The 22,245-nt window shown below is 44.7% G+C and overlaps 2 protein-coding genes and 1 long non-coding RNA gene across 4 annotated transcripts in view; 2 read left to right on the top strand and 1 right to left on the bottom strand.

Moving 5' to 3' along the window:
* The first annotated feature begins 6 nt into the window (after nt 1–6).
* MRPS25 (mitochondrial ribosomal protein S25) lies at nt 7–1,433 on the top strand. The gene is made up of 4 exons (XM_074914703.1): nt 7–193; nt 287–393; nt 757–844; nt 1,070–1,433. Exons 1-4 carry the CDS (start codon nt 60–62, stop codon nt 1,260–1,262), a joined length of 522 nt encoding a protein of 173 aa, XP_074770804.1. The 5' UTR covers nt 7–59; the 3' UTR covers nt 1,263–1,433.
* Nucleotides 1,434–2,279: 846 nt separating this feature from the next.
* On the bottom strand, nt 2,280–17,405 carry RBSN (rabenosyn, RAB effector). Its single transcript, XM_074914695.1, has 12 exons — nt 17,300–17,405; nt 16,655–16,935; nt 13,937–14,080; nt 12,414–12,514; nt 11,716–11,761; nt 11,446–11,607; nt 10,314–10,555; nt 9,424–9,494; nt 7,735–7,821; nt 7,157–7,259; nt 6,700–6,774; nt 2,280–5,810 (listed from the first exon to the last, which is right to left on the bottom strand). Exons 2-12 carry the CDS (start codon nt 16,815–16,817, stop codon nt 4,674–4,676), a joined length of 2,331 nt encoding a protein of 776 aa, XP_074770796.1. The 5' UTR covers nt 16,818–16,935; nt 17,300–17,405; the 3' UTR covers nt 2,280–4,673.
* A 148-nt stretch (nt 17,406–17,553) lies between these two features.
* Nucleotides 17,554–22,245, top strand: part of LOC141964201 (uncharacterized) — a 56,596-nt gene continuing 51,904 nt past the window's right edge. For both annotated transcript variants that reach the window (XR_012634282.1, XR_012634283.1), the window contains exon 1: nt 17,554–17,657. This is a non-coding gene — a long non-coding RNA (uncharacterized LOC141964201). The remainder of the gene's footprint in view (nt 17,658–22,245) is intronic.

Raw genomic sequence — 22,245 nt, forward strand, 5'->3', positions numbered from 1 at the left:
GGCCCGCCGCCGTTCCCGCCCTTTCCGCCGGCGCCGTTCCCGCCCTTTCCGCCGGCGCCATGCCGATGAAGGGCCGCTTCCCGGTGCGGCGGACGCTGCAGTACCTCAGCCAGGGCGACGTCATCTTCAAGAGCTCGGTGAAGGTGATGACCGTGAACTACAACACGGCGGGGGAGCGCAGCGAGGGGGCGAGGTGAGCGCGGGGCGCGGCGGGGGCGCGGGGCGGGCCGCGCTGGCCCCGGAGACATCGGGCCTGGCCTTGGCGCGTCTTTCTCCTCCTTTCCAGAAAGTTCGTGTTTTTCAACATCCCCCAGATCCAGTACAAGAACCCCTGGGTGCAGATCATGCTCTTCAGGAACATGACCCCCTCGCCCTTCCTCCGCTTCTACCTGGGTAGGTGCCGCCGGGACGGCCCCGAGGAGGCGCTTCCCCGTCGGGGCGGCGGCGGTTTCCCCGGTGGCGGCGCGGTCTGAGCCCGCGTCTGCCTCTCCCGCCCGGCCCCAGCCTGGGAGGAAGGGAAAAGCGTGTTGGGAAAAGCGCATCAGCGCAGATCGCGTCCTCCCCGCCGCTGCGCCGGGCTGCTGCAGCCGCGCTCGCTGAACCCAAACAGCCGCCTGTGCCGGGCTGCAGCGGGGAGGGAGGGGGGTGCGTCCTCCCCTTGGGTGTTTAAAAGACGTGGCAGCTCCTGTGAAACGGCACGGGGCAGGGGAGGGCGGGGGGGCTGTCTGACGTACTACTGCAGATCTTTCTTGACAGACAACGGAGAACAAGTTTTGGTTGATGTGGAAGAGAAAACCAGCAAAGAAATAACAGAGCACATTAAAAAAATCTTGGGGAAAAGCCAGTAAGTACCACTTCAGCCAACACATAGCATACATCATAATACAGTCCCTGCAAGCTCCTGACAGGTATACAAGAGGAAATGCCCTTTTTCCCAGATAAAATTGACAATGAGCTAGATAAAGTCCACAAGCTAGAAACTGGTAATCCATCCTTCTGTTAGACTGGGTCCAGGGAAGGGAAAGGAAATGGTGCCATTCTTACAGTAACAGACAGATCTCTTTTCTAGAGAAACACTTGAAAAAGAGGAAAGGGAAAGGAAAAAACTATCACATCCGGCAACTTTTGGGCCCAAGAAGTATCATCTGCGAGAATGCATGTGTGAAATTGAAGGCCAAGTTCCCTGCCCTGCTTTTGTGCCACTGCCCAAAGAGATGAGGGGAAAATATAAAGCTGCTACAAAAGATGAAGCATCAGCTTGACATCTGAAGCCATACAGTTTTTCCTCAGGGCTGGATGATCTCACTTCAGTGAGAGAAAGACCTAACAGCTCCTGGACACAGGAACAAGTTCAGATAATACAGACAATCTCATCTGAGTCTTCTTACTGCTACAACCAGAATAAGTGAAAAAATAAATAAAAGTTAAATTCAGCTTTTTTTGTGCCAGTTTTACAAAGCATTGCAGTCAACAATGCACACAAGGAAAACAGAATGACTAGAGCCCCGTTTCCTACTCCTGTATAAGGTTATGGCAAAACCAGGACCATGTTAGCTATAAAAAGTTACATCTTCAAAGCAGCACAGAATTCCACAATGTATAAAAGTGACACAGTGGTCTAAGAGTGTTTCTGCTGATTTCCGTCGTGTACCAGCTGAAGATGGCCAAATCATAATGTAACTCCAGGCTCAAACTACAGAGTAAGTTGTATTTAGTTATTTAGTTACCACTCAGAAACAGAAGTCTAATTTAGAGCAAGATGTAACTTTTTCAGTCGATAACTGCAGCTCTGAGAAGCACTGATCAACTCAAGAATGTCAGCAGCAAAGACCATGTAAGTAGGTACTTGAAAGATAAGCTTTACAATTATCTTTATTGCCTTTCAAAAAAATTCAAAGCTCCTCTTAAAACAATTACTTAAACAAGTCTTCCTTAAAAGAGACATTCAAGGGAAAACTGTGTCTAGATTTATCAACTTCCAGCAAGTTCTAGCCAGCAAGTCCACTATGCTTCACAGTCCAGTGCTGTAACTCCTCAACCTCAAACACTCCTGCTCCCTGCACATGGTCAAAAACCCCATCTAAATCACTGCAGCTTCTGCCTTGCCAAACAATTACACTACACGAGACACACTGTACTCTGTTGCTTGGAATGTGGTTATTGCACTTACCTTTAAGTCAGGCTGTAGCACTGTATTTCAGCTTTTCTGAGCTAATGGTGAAGTACAGTATTTCACACTGATGGAAGTGTCCTGTAAAAACTGTCAGGGACAAACAGCACAAAATAAACATGTTGTTTTATTTCATCTCTGTTTACAAAGTTTCCATACAGAGTAGTGCATGCAATTTTAACAAAACTTAATGCTAGTTACTGAGCTTTATGGTAAGATGTCTTCATTCCTTGAGCCTCAGAGCAGTCCAAACACCAGCATAAGGCCTTCACTTTGGAGATTACTTTAGTATCACGCCTAGTCTATCACATTTAACACTGACAAAGACCATGAGGTATGCTAGTCTGTTACCTGCTTGCAAAAATATATTACATGTACAATAAGGATACTGTATTAGTGTATTAGACTGAAAATACAAACAAGGCAGGATAGATGCAACAAGGAAAAAAAACCCCACTGTTTAAATGTGAAAGCTGAAGCCACTAAAACATTTTGTTCATGTTGATACCAAAAAAAACCCCTTTGTGTTACAGTACCTCAGGGAGCAATCCTCTTGACTGGCAGACAAGACTGTCTTAAATAACTACCTTATACTATTGCTGTTAAACGATTCCAGGGATTATGTTTACCTATCTTAACATTTTTTGCTGCCTTCATAAATTGGCGCCAGAGTGCAGGTTTTTCAGAATCCTGTTCTTCATTTCACTTGGTACAAAAATAGCACGCAGGGACTCAACTCTAGTAAAACATCTCGGTATAAAAACTTCACGGTCTCAAGACAATCTGTTGTGCACACCTTTCACTTCGGATTTAAGCTACAAGTAAGAACATCAGCTGTCCCTAACTGGGTGCTCTAAGTTACTCTGATCAGTTACTAACACTATTAAGTGAGGCTATAGGTGGTTTGGGTTTCTCAAACAATGCTTACACAAGTCCCTACTGCCACTTACCGCAAATAAAACTAGACTTCCTGCTCTTTAAGTAGCGTAATTATTTGTGTCTCTAAAACATTATGCAATGCTTGGGTTACAGCTACACTAATATATATTATCAGAGACATAGTTAAAAGACAGGTCCCATTCCTTTACATTTCTGAGTAAGCCTGCTATTATTAGTGTTATACAGTGTTATCTGCCTGATTTTCCTCTATTTCAGCTTTAAATAAATACATCCTTTAGACTAACTCCTCCCCAACACCCTCTCAAACACCAGTGCCTGACGGTGGACCTGCACCTCTCAGACAAGAGCAGCTCAGGCCCCACCTCCCACCACCGGACCTGGCCCTGGTGCAGTCTCAGGCAGCCCCCAAGCCCAGCCTACAGCCCTCCACCCCAGCCACAGGCTCTGGCCGTGCCCTGGCCACAGGATCACAAGAGGACTCCAGTTGGAGGTTCTCATTTAAGACAGACATGCCTTATTCTCGTAACAGCTTCCGAGGGGAAGCAAATGTGAAAGGGAATTGCTACCTAGCACTGCCACAGCTGCAGGCTTTGTCTCCCAGCTTGCACAGCATTCCAGTTCAGTGGAACTTCAACTCTCCACTGTAAACAAGATTTTTGATCCTTGAATGCTACAAAAAGGGTTCCAGTCTCACAAATACGACAAACATGATCATTCTGTCACCCAGAGAGTTTAAAGAAATGCGTAGATTCCGTAAGATAATTAGGAATTGGAGGGTCACCCTTTATATTACAGGTTGAAATAGTGCTAGCCAGATGCTACTCTCTGGAAATGAGTATATACTTGTTCCCACACAAGCAGGTCTCTGCATCCAGCACAGCACTCTATTACAGTGTAGTTTGTGCCCAAAGAAAATGGGAAAATAAAAGTGATGAAAAAACAGCATCCAAATTTTACTTGGGAATTTTTATAAACACATTAAAAAGTTACTCATATTAAGATCAGCTACAAAGTTGTTCTCTGTCTTAAAATCCCTTTCATGTATTGGCATTGCACGTAACTGATCTGCAAGCCTGTCTATTCTGCACCTCAGAGAACCACAGTGGCCTTTAACAGCACTTTCTCATAACCCCATTAGGCAATTAAGAGAGCCTGTAACACCACACTGTTGTTACCAGAGGACGCAGAAGTTTCAGAAGTTTTCATCTCTTTAGTCAAAGCCCCACTTGAAAGGCCAGTACTACAATACTACCACAGAAAGGGGGAAAGATGACAAACCCACGTTGCAGCCATTTCCAAGTCATAATTCCCTACCAGAACTTAATCACTTTGACCAAAATAAGCACACAGTAAGACCAGTTAGCATTAAAAGTATTGTAACAAGTTATTTTAAAATTTCCTAGTATAAGTGTTTGAGACCAGCAGCATACTTCAGTAATTCTCTCTTCAAGACTGAGTAGTAGTGGAAATGCCTAACTGAAAGTGCATAAAAGTCACGATCCTTCCAATTCCCTCTTGTGATCTGTATTCCTGCTTATAAGTATCTGCTCTACCTTCCCATATTTAACAGCAGAAATAATTATTACACAGCCCTGTTGCTGCCTCAGCAGCTGGATTTCTCCTTCTGCTTTGCTAATGTGCGCTTCAATTCCTTTAAGTTCTCTGTCAGTACCTCCACCTCATCCATTCGTCCACTATGTTTGGCATCAAATATGTAAGCTTTGATATTATCTATCTGCTGGAGAAGCAGCTCCTCCTCTATAGCCTCCTCTCCAGAGATTTCATTGCCATCCTCCACTTCAAAGGGATTGGTAGAGGATCCCTCTTCAAATGGATTGCCAGAATTCCAGCTGCCCCCCAGCTTTTGGAATGGATTTTCATCCTCTTCAAAAGGGTTTGAAGTACTGCCAGGTGCTCTATTAGTTTGTTCATCCTCCTCCTCATTTTCAAATGGATTATATTCTTTTTTATCTCTTTGCAGAGCTGTGTTAGAGAAAGAAACCACCGGAGAAGTGTCTTTGGTGAATGGGTTAGTAGGATCTTCCTCTAACTGAGGGGTATCTGCCTCATCTTCAAAGGGGTTTAGACAGACTGTCTGACCATGGTCTTTGTCACACTGGGTGACATCCTGGGGTTTGAGCGTGAAGATCAAGTGCTCTTTAGCTGGCAGCTGCTCAACAGCAGCAGTTTCAAAATTTGGATCCCCTTTCATCTGAGCAATATCCAAATGCAATGTATGTGCTGTCAAGTTCTGATTCTCTTTTGCAACTTCATGCTGATGCTGCTTGACTTCTCTGAAGTCTAAGGAGCGTGTCCTTGAATGCCGAGACATGAATTTGTGGTGTTCTCTTTCCCACTCTTTTTCACGAAGGATCTGAAGTTCCTCCCTCTGCATCTCTTCCTCTTCTGCCTGTTTTTTAGAAAGCTCAATCGCTTTCAGAGTTTGTTGTTGATCATATTCATCCTGAAGCTGCCTCAGGTTCTCTTGCAACATATGGACCTCGTCTATCCTATTAGCTGCCTTTGCTTGCTTAATAAAGGACGTGATGTTGTCAATCTGCTGAAGAAGAGGGTCTGCTATCTCACTCTCTCTTGGTATGCTAGATGTAGGTAACCAGCCTTCAGATTTCCTGACTCTTCCTTTTTTCAGGGGAGTTGCATCACCATTAACTGCGGCTGCAGATCTGGAGATAAAGTCTTTCTGCTTTTCCTCTTGTTTTCCATGTGTTTCAAGAGCCACCTAAAACAAAAAACATCTAGTAAGAACACCTTGAGCTTGAAAAATTCTGTTCTAAATATCCACAGGTACAAGAAGTTAGCTGATCTTAGACATTGCTGGCTGTCACTCAAAGGGATCAGCTGCATTTTTGGTTACTTTGTAGAAAAAGTAAATATTTTCATATTATTACCTAAATGCTTCCCTTCAGTTTGTGACAATACTGATCAAAATCCCATGACATCTGCCTCAACAAACTTGAGGGCAAGTAGGAGCAGTGACAGTGCTTTACAGAGCAAAAAGCCTAATGCAATTGGGCAAAGAGAGGTCTAGACCGATTCGGACAGTAGCTGCATCCCATCCGACTACACAAACACTGTGCTACAACATCAGGGTTAAAGGTCACTGATACCATTAGATTCTGGAGTGCCACGATTCTGACTTCTCAACTTCCCTCTCAAGATAAAGCTGTTTTAGTTTACAGTTAACAATGTCCTCCCTCCTAGCTCAAAAACCACTCTCTCTAAAGAGGGATCCTTATTCTAATACGCCCTTTATCACCACTGAAAGACGTCTCCAAATTCTGCTTGTGCAGATGAACTCCAGAACATGGTCTGAAAACCCCAGCAGGCCAACATACAGCTGAGGGCCTGCTCTGCACGCACTGCATCAGGAACAGCACGTGCAGCCAAGTCACTGCTGCTCTCTGGATTAGTTCAGCTGCTCAGGACACACTACTTATGTTCTGTATAGAACGCAACAACGGTGTTAAACAATCCCTGAAAAAGGGCACGGAATGATCTACATGGGAATAAAAAGAACTGAAAGCAAGCATTAAAGGCAACTATTTATAGACACTGAGCTACCAGGAGGAGCCCTGACACAAGGAGTAACAGATCGTAGCCTGTCTTACCATATGCAGTCTTCTCTTCTTCAGTTCTTCATACTGATCTTTGGTTGGCAGCGACATTAGGCCAAGAAGTTTTTCCTGGTGAAAAGTGAAATATTTACAGTGTCGCATGCAGGCATTCAGCCAGTTCTCAAGTACCTGAACAGAACACCCCACAAATGAGTAAAAGGTGCTTGTGCCCCTGCAGTCACTGCTGCAAGTCTGAGCGGGTCTGCTGGCTGCGAGCCAGGCTCAGGCTCACACCTCGGCCAGAGACCACGCCAAGGCCCACACCTCCTCTTAGTCCCTCAACTAATACCACTGTTTGCATTCAAGCTAGCCCATTTAAGGCTTCCATAAGTCATTAGGGGAACAGAGAACATAAACAACTAAACCTCCTGTCAAAATAGTATCAAACCACAGGGATCCTTGCAAAGAAAAGAACACTATATACAATTTACATTCAGCTCCCAACATTTACCTGAACAAAAAGTGTAGCTGAATATCTGATCATCCTCTGAAGTTGTAGTGTTTTAGGATGAGGTTGGGGATCTTCATGCAAGCCCAGACTCAAAATCTTCTTACTGAATCAAAGCAAACATACAGCCCCATCAGTTCAAAAACAAGGGCCAGTGAAAAAGCAACAGAAGGGTAGAGAGACAATATTGGATGAAAATTTTCTGATGTTTTTTTAGGTAAACCATTTTAGATATTACAAGTTATAACACTTTCCACTCCCACCATTTTTTTAAAAAACAAACCAAAACCAAATAACCCCCCCCCTGTGTGCCACTATTGTTTCCCCTGTGCTCAGTTATTTCCACTGCAGAGGAATGCATGATTAAGTCTAGAAAAGGAACTAGAAATGGATGGTGCACAGCAACAGCATCTACCTTTTCACATGCTCTTTACAACTGAGCAGACAAACTGATTATCTATGTGAATAAGCAGGTATATGCTACACAAACACAGATCCCAACAGTTGAGAAAAACTGTACAGAGAAGTTGTAACAGAGGGAGATACACATATGCTGGGGTGGGGGGGAAGAGATCTCTTACCTTAAGGCATCTATAAATTCGTATACTTTTTGAATCTCCACCCTCAAGTCATTAGCATGTTCAAGACTGTAGGTTGTCTCCCCAGCACTATGAAATAAATACAACTTTAAGTCACACATCACACACACACAGTGCTAACAACATGTCCAACACTACAAGTTATCCCAAAATGACTAAGATTCACAATGGTAAGAACAGCTAACAATAAAGGGCTTGAATAATGTTATTTCAAGTTCACTGTGTTTAAAAACCCTTTGTGACAGAAGTGGAAAACAATCATCTTGTGAACATGAACACTTCATAGAAGATAACTTTATTTATAATTGCATTATTACTTACTATTATGGGATAAATTGTATTTTAATACAAGAATACCACTCTACCAATAGTATCTAAAACATACACATACTTAGCAAATGCATCTATTAAGTGGTTTTCTTCCAGGCAATTGAGTGCAGAAAAAACCCTGACTGTTTGAATAAGTAGCTATAGCACTGAAGTAAAATAGTTGTATCTACTAATGTTTGTCAGAAAACAAAAACCTACAACCCCACATGGGGTAACACACTTTACTGCAATCTCACATTCACTGATAAAACAAATTAGGATTTAACAGGGAAGACTCTTCACCGGTTCTTAGCTTCTCTCTCCTTTTATATCACAAATGTAAGAGATAAGGATCACTCTCTCAAAAGCAAGTTCACTACCCATATGATTCCAGTTTCTGGGACTCACTACTAGTCAGAAATCTTTAATTTCATCAGTAGAAAGTCTGTTGTTTGGTGACACATGCTTCATTATCCAGGATATTCGTACTTTTACTTTTCTCCAGCTGCCAAACCACGTAACACCAGCTCTCATAAAGTTATGACAAAAAGCAGTAAGAGTTTAGCCTGTTTTCTGTTTTTCACCTTCTATACTTTCTTCCTTTTGGAAGGTGTGTTTTTACAAACACAGTTTTATGATGAATGACAGTCCAATCCTTCTACAACCATCAGATCTAAAGGACAGGTACAGAAATATTTGTTAACTGTAACTTCACAAATGGATGTGCTTCATAGTTCAGGACCAGTATGTGTATTTCTCTACTATACAAGACAGAAGTATAACCTGGCAAGCTCTTGCAGACGCTGCTGGAGAGATTTAAGTGTCCCCCGTGAGAGGACACTGCTAGAAATGATGCACGGAAGCGTGATATCTGAATGCTGCTCCTCTGCTCCAGCCCAGGGCAGGCCAGCCAGACCCAGAACAACTGTGAGGTGAAGGCTGCTTCACACCAGAACAGCTGAGGGGTTCAGACCTGCCTTTGTGCTGGCACTGCCCGACAGCCACGGGCACCATCCGGCTGAGGGCAGCAACACCCGATGTCAGCTGTTCTGAAGAGGCTCATTTACACAAGAATTGTAACCTTGTACTTTCTTTTGGCAAAGATGACATGTCAAAGTATGACAGTGGTGCCTCACTGGGAAGTGGCTTTGAAAAAAAAATAAATCAGGACTTCTCTGTATGCAATATTACCATTAATAATTAATTCAGTTCTACTTTGAAGAACATCCAAATGACAACAGATCATCTAACAGAGCCTTTCCTTATAATTTACACTCTTGCTGCCTTAGCACGCCACTTCCTTACTCATTTGGGGAGGAAAAATACATATATTCATAAACAAAATCAGCCAGTGGGGCTTACTTTAGTGATTCTGCCATCCTTATGTATTCTGGTGCCTTCTGGTCAACCTTCTCCATGCAGAGTCGGAGTTTCTTGTTTAAAACAAAATGTGTAAAAAAAAGAATTTATATTAAAACATTAATACAAGAACATGCCAACATATACCTTTCATGCTGCCTGGGCACATTGAGAGTTAACTGATGAAAGCCATTTAACTCTTCAGGATGACAAGACCCTCCAGTTATCCTTCAGGGCATGGTCAGGAACAGAGAACGACTCCCTGTAGCCCTTCAAGGTGAATCCTGAATTCAGAAGCTTTTTAATGGATGACTTGGACAACTTCTAGCCTTAAATCTCTTCACAAAGAGCACCACAGAAACTCCCATTAACACTAACCTGGCGGGTTTGTGGACTCTACTGGAAAGATCCCTGATGACTGCCAGTACCTGCTTTCAAAGCATATTTGAACGTAATGTTCCGGCCATATGCTGTTGATTTGCTGTAGCTGGTTCAAAAAAGCATTTGCCATCAGTGTGAGGACAAACAGTGCTGACAACATCAAGTCCTACACTTACGTGCACTTTGGGCTGCACTGGTCTGAACAGGAACTGCAGCTGACACGGTTCACAATTGTAAGAGAGGGGCATCTCGGAACTGTGAGTTCCACATGAGGAGAATGAAGATGTATCTTAAATTGATGAAGTTATTGTGGGGTACAAACGCTATATGGCAGCTGGCTCTGTTATTTCAGATATACCTTTGTTATGTGGCATAAGCACCCAGCAGAGTCTAACACAAGTGAGTATTAAATCATAAAGTAGGAGCTCAGACATGAGACAAGAAGCCCAAAGCCAAGTAGTGACTACTGCAGAGAGACACTGAGGGTGACGGCGGCAAAGAGGCTGGTTTACCTCATAGAGCTTCACAATCTCTGGAGTGTATTCCTTCTCATCAATCTGCTGTTCTCTTTTCAACAGGGTATCTTTGCAGTGCCGACAGCAACGGATTCGGTCATCGTCCTTCTCATCCAGAACCGAGCTCACGCTGCTTATGCTGCTAATGCTGCCACGGCGGGAGCCATGGACACTGTTGGGTGAGGAGTTGGGGCTCGTGTGAGAGCCCAAGGCCTCTTTGCTGGCGCTAGTGAGTTTGCCTAAAAGTTATACACAGGTCATTTTACAGTGACTGGAGAGCCAATATCTTTTAACCAATGCAAATTAATTGCATTTTAACAGAAACTTTACATGCAGGTAATATTAGAAAACCAAGCTGAAACAGGCTGCTGAAAGACATGCAAGGAACCCATGACAACCAAGCCTGCGAGTCAGAATCTGGGTCTTCACCGTAAATCCTGCTCCATTCTCAGAGCGGCTGCAGAGCAGACAGCTGAGAACCAGCTACTTCCCTTATGCCTAGAAGCAATCTCATGTTGGAGCTTGCGTAGCTGTAGAGCAGCAGCTGAAGAACAGCTATGTTAATGCTGTCCATGTTGTGTGCTTGAACACTCCAAAAAGCACAAATTTATTTCCACCAAAAATACGGTCTCCTCTCCAACATGCCAGAAATTAAAAGGATATTAAACTTTGAAGGGTTTCTTAAAGGCTTGTGGATGAATTTACTTCATGTCAGCATTTGGACAACCATGGGCAAGACTGGGAATAGCCTCAATAGCTTTTTAAATGTTAAGAACCTCGTGAGTTATAATTCCTAAAGGTAATATCTCCATAGTTATGGTACTCAGTAGAATAAAACACTAAATATTAATTATATTTACTAGCAGTATATACTACTACCACTTCTAGTAACTTTTTCATGGTTATGTAACACTTCCAGAGCTGAAGAAGGAACAAAGAATGGAGAAATTCTTCTTACTGTTTCACAGACAAGTGTCTGCGTGAAACGGAATGACACATTAAGGACCAAGTTGTCCACACAGGCAGAATACTACCAGCAGCTTTTTTTCTAATGACAAAAATCCAGGATGCAGTTAGCACCCTGGGTGAGCCAAGGAAAGGAGGAATTAACACCACACACTGCACTTACTTGCCAAAGGAAGACTGACAAGCTCCATGCACTTCTTGCACATAATAGACCCACAGAGGCGGCAGTGGTGGCGTCGGTTCCGAATACTGAATTTATTGCCACAGTCCGGGCAGAACGGAACATCCTGATCACTGACCCAAGGCACAACAGACTTCTCTATAGCTGTGCTCAGGCAAGAGGGGAGGGAATACACACAGTATAATTAATTCAGTTAATTCCTCGGCTGGTTAAACTACAGCAGCAAATAGTCTGAGGTAAGCTCATACCAACCTCTTATTTTAGCTGACTCAGTGTTTGCTCTGTCAAACGATGTAAGCTAGTAGAAGATAAACAATACATTTAAGAAAACTGTTTTGCAAGGAAAAAAAAAAAAACAAACAACACAACCCAGCTCAACAGGAAACCTGGCATTTTTAAGAGATAGGAGTCTCAGTGTGTTTTACACCAGATTCCTTCAACTTTCCTATTTATTTCTAATACCATATTCATTGAAGCATTGCTAAACAATGACTGCCAAGCCCGTACAAATCAGAGCATTTTGGATATAATCCTTACAGCATCCGACTACTGCATCTGAGCCAAAATCTAAGTGTATCACTGGTAGAATTTGAAGAATGAGAAACTGGAATAATCATCACAGAAACATTAGGAACAAACTTAGTAAAGGAAAAGATGGAGAAGGTATACAGAAAAACAGATAGTTCCTGAAACACACGGAAGCAGCATCTTCAGCTTGGAAACAGTGCACAGAAACAGAAATCCCCTCCACAGGACAGGGTCAGACCAAGCACAGTACTCAAGGATAAAAAAGGTAAACAATAACATGTGAAGAGCGTCATGGTTTAGTATCCTTTATAAAAATTGCACTGCTAGATAAATGGGCACACCATACTAAAATACGATTTAAAAAAAAAAAAAAATCTAGGAAACATTTAGAAGCCTGGAATATTAAAAAGCAGCAAATTTACCTTTTCTAACCTGATTATTAACTTATTGACTTCAACTACATAGTGATCAATCCTGGCTGCTCGGTGTTTCTTGAAATCAGAAAGATGGCTTCTCATAGCACCTGGAGAGAGAGCAAAAAGTTTTCACAGTCACCCAGGTGTTCTGTAGGGATTTAAATGCATTAGGGGTCCGAATCAAATCCATGTTGACATTTCAGGTTTATAGAAAGCTGATCACCAAGTATACAAAAGAACAATACAGCACCTATTTAAGAAATGTACAATTCATACTTGACAACACTGGTTTCAAGTTTAAGTTCTGATCCTTTTCCAAGTAAGATGAGCCAGGTGTTAAAAACCAGTTACAGACAAAACCCAAGCAAACAAAAAAGTCTTTCTTCTGACTGGTAGAACACAAAATCAGATGTTTGATACTACCTATGTAAGAATCTCACTTCCTCATGCTAACCATGAAACCAAAAAACCTCCAAAGCTGAATTCACAGGAATGAAAGTGTCTGCTCTGGGTAAGTAAATTAATCTACTGCTTTGGAGACATCACACGGTCCCTTTCACAAAGCCACCAAATCCCATCCTAAAATCCCTAAGGGTCATCATCTCCACTGTGATCAGAAAACAGTTCTCACTTCGCTAATGTTCAAAAGCCTTCTGCTAGTTCACTGCCTGAATTTATTCTTAGCTCGTATTTATCTTATGATTGCTGCTGATATTCCACAGAACTCAGACTCTGCAGACCTAAAGGAATAAGTCCTAGTCTGTCAGCGGCACAGGGTAAACTTTCCCAGGATCCACCAGAGACAGCGCTGCCTCCTCCCCCTGGAAATAACACTCATCTTTCAGTAAGAGGCAATTTCCAGTAGCAGCATTTGCAGTTACAGGCTTGGTCAACTCATCCTTGAAATTCTACATAGATTTATATTCAGAGATGTGGGTTTAGGGTAGGGTTTTTTTATTTAGGTTTCCCCCCCCATCCCTTTTTTTTTTTTTTTTAAAGTAACCTCTTCTTAATGATATTATCAACACCGAATCCAAGGAAAAAGCTGAAAGACTAAATCAATGGACAAGCTTTTTTTGTCAGTCATGTAAACTAACAAGTGTAGCTCAACAGCTGGAGATTTCATATAGCTATAGCTTAATTATTAATCAGTGGATTATCTGTTTTGCAAAAAACCACAAGACAGTTGCAGAACACCTCAACAAAGCTAGATGCACAGAGGTAAACATACACTCAGCAGGTCCAACAGCTCAGGCACAGTGACATGACAAACAGCCATCCTGCTCTCAAGGTTAGTTGGGTTACTGTTTCTATACATCTTTTCTTTTTTCCATGATCCACATTTTCCCCATCACCACACACAACGTAGGCAGGCTGCACAAAATCAGTCTGCAAACCATAACCCCATGCTACAGCGAATCAAACCAGTACAGAAAATCCCCTGCGGCTTCAGTAATACCGCAGCACCTTCCCAGTTCAGATGGAGAGAGAAGTTATCCCCAGGGCGTACCGCGTGCAGGCTCTCCTACCTACTTCCTGGGGCTCCCACATGTACGGGTCTACTCCACCATAGCTGAATGACTCGTATCGTTCCTGAGATCCAGAATCAGTTCTGTCATCTCCTTCCCGCTTCAGCAATTTCTTCTTTGCTCTTTTGGCCTTCTGGACTAGATCTGAAAAAGATAAATGCAAGTTATCAAACACAGCAGGCAGCCACAGAGTGTCTGTCACAGGAAACCAGGATGGAATATTCCTCATCTTTTAGCACAAGTCTTTTTCCTTGATGACAGGTTTATCCTCATGTTCTGTTTAGAACCAGAGTGTGGTTCAGAGAAACACAGACAACATGAAACGCTCTTTGTTATCTGTCATAAAGGAGCACTAAGGTTTCTAAATGACAAAACAGTAGTTTCAGACACTCCATTCAGGGACTTCACCATAAAACAGTAAGCTGCCTTATAATGCGGGTCCCACTTCACAGCATTCTGGGACATCACACAGTATCTTAATTCTCTTAATTCCCAATAACTTCCTTAGGATTCAAGGATGTTCAACACTTTATCTGGTTGCACAAACTACAAACTAAGAATTTCGGTGCGCCTGTACACCTAAATAATTTCAGAGGTATTTAAGAGCCCACTGCATTATCTCCTGTGAATGCTAGTGAGAGGAGGGCAGCCTCCTGGGCCAAAAAAAAAGACCAAGAACTTGAAACTTCAGAGCTTTTGTTGCCCTCGCAGTTATGTTCCTCTCTGGATGCTAGCAAAAGTTGAGGTTACTACTTCTCCTGCCAAACACATTCAGTATCTCTGTGAACTAGATCTTTTTATATACCTCAATCTTTCCAACAAGCTGCTGGGAACCATGAATTAGCATATCCTTTCATATTTCTGATTTTCTAGTTTAGTGTCCAAAACAATGGAACTTCCCCCTTGACCTTCCTGGAGTCTGTCCCCCAGGCTTCAGCCACTCGGGCTGTGCCAGCCCGCCCCTCAGGCAGACCTCCCCAGTGGCACGCAGTGGTACAAAACACACTTCTCCACAAAACTGTGTCAGGTTGGCAAGGGCTTTGCTAGCACTGTAACATCATTTAAGAAACAGGATTCCTCCTCCCCCAGCTCCTCTCAAGCCAGCATAGCAAACACCAGTTAGATGCTGTAGCTTCTTAAGTTTACACTATCTAAATAGAAAACATATTTGCACTTGAGACTGTGAAAGTCTGTCATACTCACAAAGATGCAGAGACACCTCATGGCTTTGCCACAGACACAAAAGCTTTTCACACAAACTTCACAAACTTGTTTGCTATGAATTCAAACTTATCCACCTCAGTATGACTCAACTAAGTAATGAGGTGATTTGTAAGCACCTCTCCTCCACAATTAGGATAGCTGGAGTTCAGCACAAAGTTGTGCAACCACTTGTGATGCACATCTGGAACACCAGTCCCTAAAACAGGTCATTTCAATAGGTGATTCTGCTGACCTTCCTTCTTCTAGGAGGGACTGCCCTGGATACACCTTGACACAAACAACGAGGACAGAAAGTAAGCAGACAAAGGCAACATGTTTTATGCAAGAGCACATGGAAAAGACAGCCTGAGAAGTCACAGTACACTATTTTAGAGCAAAAGAACACAAGAGAGAACGAAAATCAGAATGCCGGTGTTTTGTACTAAGTAACAAAAGCATTTGGGAAATCTTACCAAGCCTAAGTTGTTGTTTGCTTTCCTCTTACCACAATGAAAAAACACATTGTTGTTCTGGTTTACACACTCCACAGAAGCATCTGTGATTCAGCTCTGACAGCACCGTACCCACGATGAGAAGTGACACAGCACGGACCGCCTTCACCCCCCAGAGCTCGGCGCTACCAGCCAGGCAGTGGCCAGGCTGATGGAGAGCAACTTAGAGATTCACAAAGTATTAAACTGGGCTACCCTTAAGATACGCTTGTTAAAAACACAAACTTTTCATCAAGAGACTTTTGAAGTCATAATCATCAATCTCAGGAAAAAAAAAAAAGAGGGGGGGGGGCAGTGAAGAGTGAAAATTCAAGACTGTCAGGCCACTATCTAGCATAATAAAACCAGAAAGATGTTTGCAGGGAACACACACAATTACCAGCAATTTCTGCACATTTCTCTCTCAATGTAAAAATGACACTGTGTATGCAAGGGGGGTAAAAAGACAGAAATATTTTAGTTAGGCAGAATTGAAAGTGATTTTTCAAACACCAGTAAAAGCTGGTAATCCACAGCACGACCCTGGGACACTCCCAGCATCTACTGCCAGCTCCAGCACCCACACTATTTTCCATCTTTTCCCACCAACAGCCTTCCTCAACTTGACACTTTAACTGTGACTACACCTTAACAAGGGCTTAAGGAACTGGTACTTGGCAAGTGCCATGGATTCCCCGTATTCTGTCAGGTCCTCAAGTTAATGTTTGGGAATTCGTGTGGGTTACAGGATAAATCAAGAATTTTCAGAAACCCAAAAGGCCAATAATAAAAATCACGCACGAAATCAGGCAGTGGAAGAGCGGAACCTGCTAAGAGCCCGCTTTAGAATTTACTTACTGTAAGTATTGGGAAGAGCGTAAAAATGATGCCTTGGCCTAAGGCGATCTACAGACAAACCCCAGAGCCCCCCCGCGACCCGTCCCGGACGCCGCGGAGCTCGGGCACACGCCGCGTCTCTCCCGGGGCGGAAGGGGCCGCGTTAAGGCGCCGTCGCGGTTCTTACTCTTGATCTGCCCTTTGACGTCCCTGTCCTCGCTCGAGTGCTCCTCCTCGTAGTGCGCCTGCAGCTGGTAGAACGACTGGAGGTCCTTCAGGCAGAGGGGGCACAGGAAGCCCTCCCGCATCTCCCCCGGGTCCCCGAAGGGCGCCGGGCAGCCGGCGGCCATGGCGGCCCGGCGGCGGGGGGCAGCGCCGGCTCCCCGGGCTCAGGCGCGGCGCGGCCGCCCGGCGGGGACGGGGCGGGGGGACTAGCGGCGCAGCAGCGGCATCATCCTCCGCGGCCTCCTGAAAGAGAGGCGGCAGCGGCGTCGGGCGGGGCGCGGCCGGGGGACGCCCCCTCCCGCCGGCCCCGTCCCGCCGCTCCGCATGCGGGGGGCAGCGCCCGGGGACAGGGGCGGGGCGGGGCGGCCCGTTCGCGCCGCGGCTCCGGCGGGAGCGGCCACCCGGGGGCTGCGGACGGCGCCGGCGCCGAGACCCCGCCCGTCCCGGCCCGGCCCGGCGCGGCCCCGGGGCCGCCCGCGCAGGCGCAGGGAGCAGCGCGCGCCGGGCCCGTTGCCCCCCGCGCGGCCGGGGCGGGGCCGAGCGCTGGCGCCGGCGGGGCGGCCGCTGAGGGCCCCCGCGAGCCCCGAGGCGGGCGGCCGGGCCTCACCTCCCGGCCGAGGCGGCAGGTGCGTGTCCCCAGCGCAGGGAGGCCGCGGCCGCCGCGCTCCCGCCGCCCGCTCGGCGCCCGGCTGCGCGGGAGCGGGACAGGCCGCCGGAGGGCGGGGCGAGCGCCGAGAGATCGATGGGCGGGAAGGGTGGGACAGGGTGGGGCCGGGCGCCAGGCCGAGCTGAGGCGTTTGCAGCCAAGCGCAGAGCTATCGATGGAGGCGGGAAGGAGGGGCCTGAGGAGGAGGAGGCGGAGGAGGAGGAGGCGGCGGCGGCGGCGGCGCCGCGATACCCGCCCCCTGTGTTCAGCCCCCCTGGAAAGGGCCCCAGTCGCTGCTCCAGCGTCCCGAGCCTGGCAGGTGTGTGTGCGGGAGGCGGTGTGAGATAGTGCCGCCAGAATCCCCTCAGGAGCGGGCGGCCTTGCCGCGCTGGGGCGGGAGGGAGCGGGGGGGGGTGTCCCCCGACCTCCCGCTGCTTCGGGGCACCTCACAGAACACTCGCCTCTTCTGCTGGCGGGTTTGTGCTTTGTATCCTCATTCCTGAGCGTGCTGGGAAGAGGACCAGCGGCGCTAACAACCGCAAGCCTGCTGTTTCCTTTCTCAGCCTGCCAAGGCGTTCAAAATCCAAACCTGTAAACCAGATGACATGCTACTCAGAGCCACAGAGAGAATCCAGGAGTCCCACCACTGCTTGCCTTGGTCGCCGGAGAAACAGTTGTGTAAATCGATGACAGCGACCTTAGCAACATCACTAGTAACGGTGATGGTGAGCGTGGCTGCTTTATCACTGAACTAAGGGCTGTTCACTCTAGCGTTGCATCCTTTTAGCACGGAAGGGCATCATTGTTACAAAGAAATTAGTGGAAATAATATGAAAAATCTCTACTCAGGGGAAAAAAGGTATGTAAAGGCTGTTATGCATAGACAGGCAACCAGACAGGAATGATTTCTCTTCAGCCTGTATTTATATTTTCAGAAGTCAAATCTTGCTGTGTGATTTCCATTCGTTGCAAGAGTGCAATCTGGCCTTTGTCGGCCGGCTATTACACGATCACTCTCAGTACATTATCACATCACCAGTGGATTTCACCTGGTTTGTGTTTATTCTTCCATCATCCAGCAAAAGTATAATGGGAAATCCAAGACTTCAAACCGAACTGATCTAACTATAGGAGTAAATGAATGTTATATACAGTCAAACTCTTGGATTTTTTACATATACAGTTTCCTGTTATTATGCTCTGGTTTTCTAGAACCATGCAGTCTTGATTCAGTTATGAACAGAGAAATAGGCAGCTGTGGAAATAATGTAGAACCCGGGTTGTAGTCACCTTCCTATTCAGCATGCAAAACACAGACCCAATTTCTCTGATACTAAAAACTGTAATAGATCTTATCATGCTGTAAAAGCTGCCCTGGTCAGGTGCTCTCCCCACAGTGTACTCGGGTAAATTATAAGCTGTTAAGCTTTTTTAAGAAAGTATGATTGATACTTTTTTTAGTTTAATAAGGAGCTGTATTAACCTCAAGGTCTTAAGAACCTGAAAATATTTTAAAGTGTTACCAGTTTCATTTTAAAACTTGAAAAGTACTCAGCCTGTTGGGACTGGAAATGAAACGAGCAGCATCTGTAAGGAAGGACGGTACTTAACGGATGAAAAGGGAAAATTAGAAGTAATCACCTGACTTTTCATGCTGCTTTTGTTATATAATAAGTGTATTTCTGGCCTCTTCCAGGCTTAGCTGGAAGGACTTAACAGCACATGGAACAGGCCTGCCAAGATGTGCTCAGTATGGTCCTGAGCTGGCAAAGCCTTCTAGCGTGCACATCTCATCAAAGCTCCTGGGTTTCCTCACTGCGTAGGGAAGGGACAAGAACGGGGCCGGGTGAGGAAGGGAAGACGTGCCTGTCACTAGATGGCACACCGAGCCCGTCTGAGAGCGGCCGAAGACCTGCTGGGGCACTCGCAGGGCATTTCACAGCACATGGGGCCGCTTAGCGACTTGTTTGGAAGATTTTTCTCCAGCAGCAGGAAGGATAGTCCTGCCTCCTGAGCTGTGAGCGCCTCTCCTCTCCTTCAGAAGCAGTAAGAATCAGGTCTAAGGAAAAGCGAGGCTGTACTGAACAACAAGGTCTTTCCTTAAACCTGTCCTTCTCTACAGCTCCAGTAACTGCTGGGAAGCCTTAAAGGCTTATTGGAGTGGTGGGTAGAAGGATGGAAGTCTGAGAGCCTCCTGCTGGGACACAAAGAATGCAGTGAGGAGGGCTGCCTGCAGCTCGTTGTGATGAGGGTGGTAACATGCTGCGACGTGCACTAGAAATCAAACATTTCACTGAATCTTTAGCGAGTTAATTGTGCTCTGTTCTACGCTTGACCACATGAGAATGCATCTCACCAAATGAATCTTTTTGAATTACTGATAAAACACCATTTGTGTCAATCACTCTTGAAAAGAGGAATTTCATTCAACATTTTCAAAGAAAAATGCCACTTGTTTGCATGTTTCTAAATATAAATGGTCTTTAGCACTTCCTGAGGAACTCATTCCTAATTAAATGATTGCACCTCTTTAAAATGATTTGGATCTTTATGAGAGTATTAGACTCTTACTGGGAGTCTCTCAGAGAGAATGACACAAGCGACAGTACAGAGTTAGTGTGCTGGCTGTAGCCGTGTGTTGAATGGTGTCTCTTTGCTCCCAAAGGGAAATCTGGGCTCCTGGGCTCCTTAAGGCCCCACGTCCCTTTAGAGAGGTGGAGCATGATCTAGATTTGTGCTGGTGTAAATGAGGATAGTCTTTGGCTGCTTGTCACTTAGTCAGGCTCATCACACTTTACCACACAGAGAGTGTTCACAAAATTAAAAAATCCAGGTCAGTCTAAAGCAATCCAGTTTACACTTCTTCAAAAATTAATCTGTCTTCATCCAGCTAGCTGCAATGGGAAGAGAGGTGTTTGGGGACAAATTAAACCTTACTGAAATGCTCCAGATGCCGTTGGGGGCTGAATTTGAATCCCTAATGGCTCACCATTGTGAGTCAATGCAAAAGCAGCAGGGCAGGAGAGGAAAGTCTTCCAAAGTCAGGCCTGTACTGCCCCGCCTGCAAACCCCCACATCCCTTACGTAACTCCTCCTGCTCCGCTGCACTCAAAGTCCTTTGTAAACACTGAGTAAATAAGTTGTAAAATATGTTTGTGAGCTGTTGTAGTAACTCCAGCAGTGAATTTTGGGACCTGATCCGTTGCTAAATTGGTCATGAATGACCAAGAGGAGACACTTTGGTGGGAATACAACTGAGAAGAGGGACACCGTCAGCCCTGTAGCTGTGGCACAGTCCTTTCAGAAATGTGGTCATTAGGTTCACACGTGTTCTTCAACTTCTTGGAGTATCTTCAGTGCCATTTGGAATGTTAAGTAGTGGAATCTGATCCCAGCACAGGAGACCTCTTTGTAGACTAGAAGTAATTCTTGAGGATGCCTGTCTACTTCTCAAGGAATGCACTGGAACATTTTTGCACAAATATGGATTACTCACTGAAAAAAAGGTTTTAAATATCTGAAAATTAACAGTGTTGAGTTCAATATAGACTTTGGGGCAGAAGCAGAGTGGAAAGTCAGAATGATCTTCCTAAGTATTCCCTAAACCAAACAGTTAATTTAAATTGATGCTGTGTTTAAAATTGGCCTAAATTCAATTTTATAATTTAATACATTTTTTTAAATTCCTTTAAAATCTACTAACATTGAAATGGGTACCACAGAATTCTTCCTACAACATAAAATGATCCTTTAATTTATCTGAGAAAACTTTTGTTTGTTTGTTTAGGTGGACCTAAACCAATGTTTTCTGTATTTTTAATTATGTTCAGAGAAGTAAAAAATTTGCATATCACTGCTCTTTTTAACAAAACTCATATATTCAATATACTCAAGCTGCTTATAGTAAACATTTTGATACAAAACAAATTTGTTTAATTAGTCTGTGTAGAGAGGATAGAAGCTCTATTTCCATGCCAAACCCATGATTTTTCCTGTGTTTGCAGACTCATCAATCAAAACTGACAGCATGGTGATTGTAAGAGCTGCAGCTGACAACTTGTTGAGCCCCATTTATCTGATATGCCTATTAACTGCTTCAGTACTGGCAGGCTAGTCCTCTGTACAAGTTTATCTGGTCCCTTAACACTGCTGAAGAATCTGGCATGTTGGTTCTGAGTGCCGTGGAATGGCACCACTCTTACATAAAGTTGGTGAATTATAAAGAAGGGAGACAGGAGGATTCTGAATTCCTTTGTGTTTATATTTTATTTAATGTCTTAACTGTAAGATCCATATGCCACAATGTCTAGATTATGTTCAGGGCTCATTTCAGATTTCAAGCACACCCATATTTGGGTGCTGTCTCCTATAGCCTCTCTTGTCTTCTATTTCCCATACAAATTTGTGCAGCAAGCAGTTCCCGTCCTGAAAGCAGCAGGTATAAAATCAATAAGCAGAATGTCCTCAGCAGTGGGTATTCAGCAGTGAATGATTTGTGATTTTTTGCAGGGCTGTTGTTGCTGTCTTCAGCAACTGCTTGTTCAGAGAGCTTGCTTTTTGTCTTGACTGCTTTGGCTCAGAGAACCTTTCATAAAGTCTTACTATATTTTCCATTTGTCTTGGCTTTTCTCTCTCCTCCTCCTCCTCCTCTTCTCTTTTTACAATAGCTTCTTCAGGCACCCCACACATCAGTACCAGCTTTGGAATCAAGAGGGAACTTATGCTGGAAACATATGCTTTCCCTGTGAAAATTAATCTTCTCTGTGAAACTTATGCTGGAAACATATGCTTCTCTGTGAAAATTTCAGACAACCTCTTCAAAGCAGGTCACTTTCCCTGGTTTTCCCAGTCATAATCTCGCAGTTTCCCTATACTGATCACCCGTTAAAGTGTCTAGGCTGCGTCAT

Source organism: Athene noctua, chromosome 10, assembly GCF_965140245.1.
Source record: "Athene noctua chromosome 10, bAthNoc1.hap1.1, whole genome shotgun sequence".
Taxonomy (NCBI): domain Eukaryota; kingdom Metazoa; phylum Chordata; class Aves; order Strigiformes; family Strigidae; genus Athene; species Athene noctua.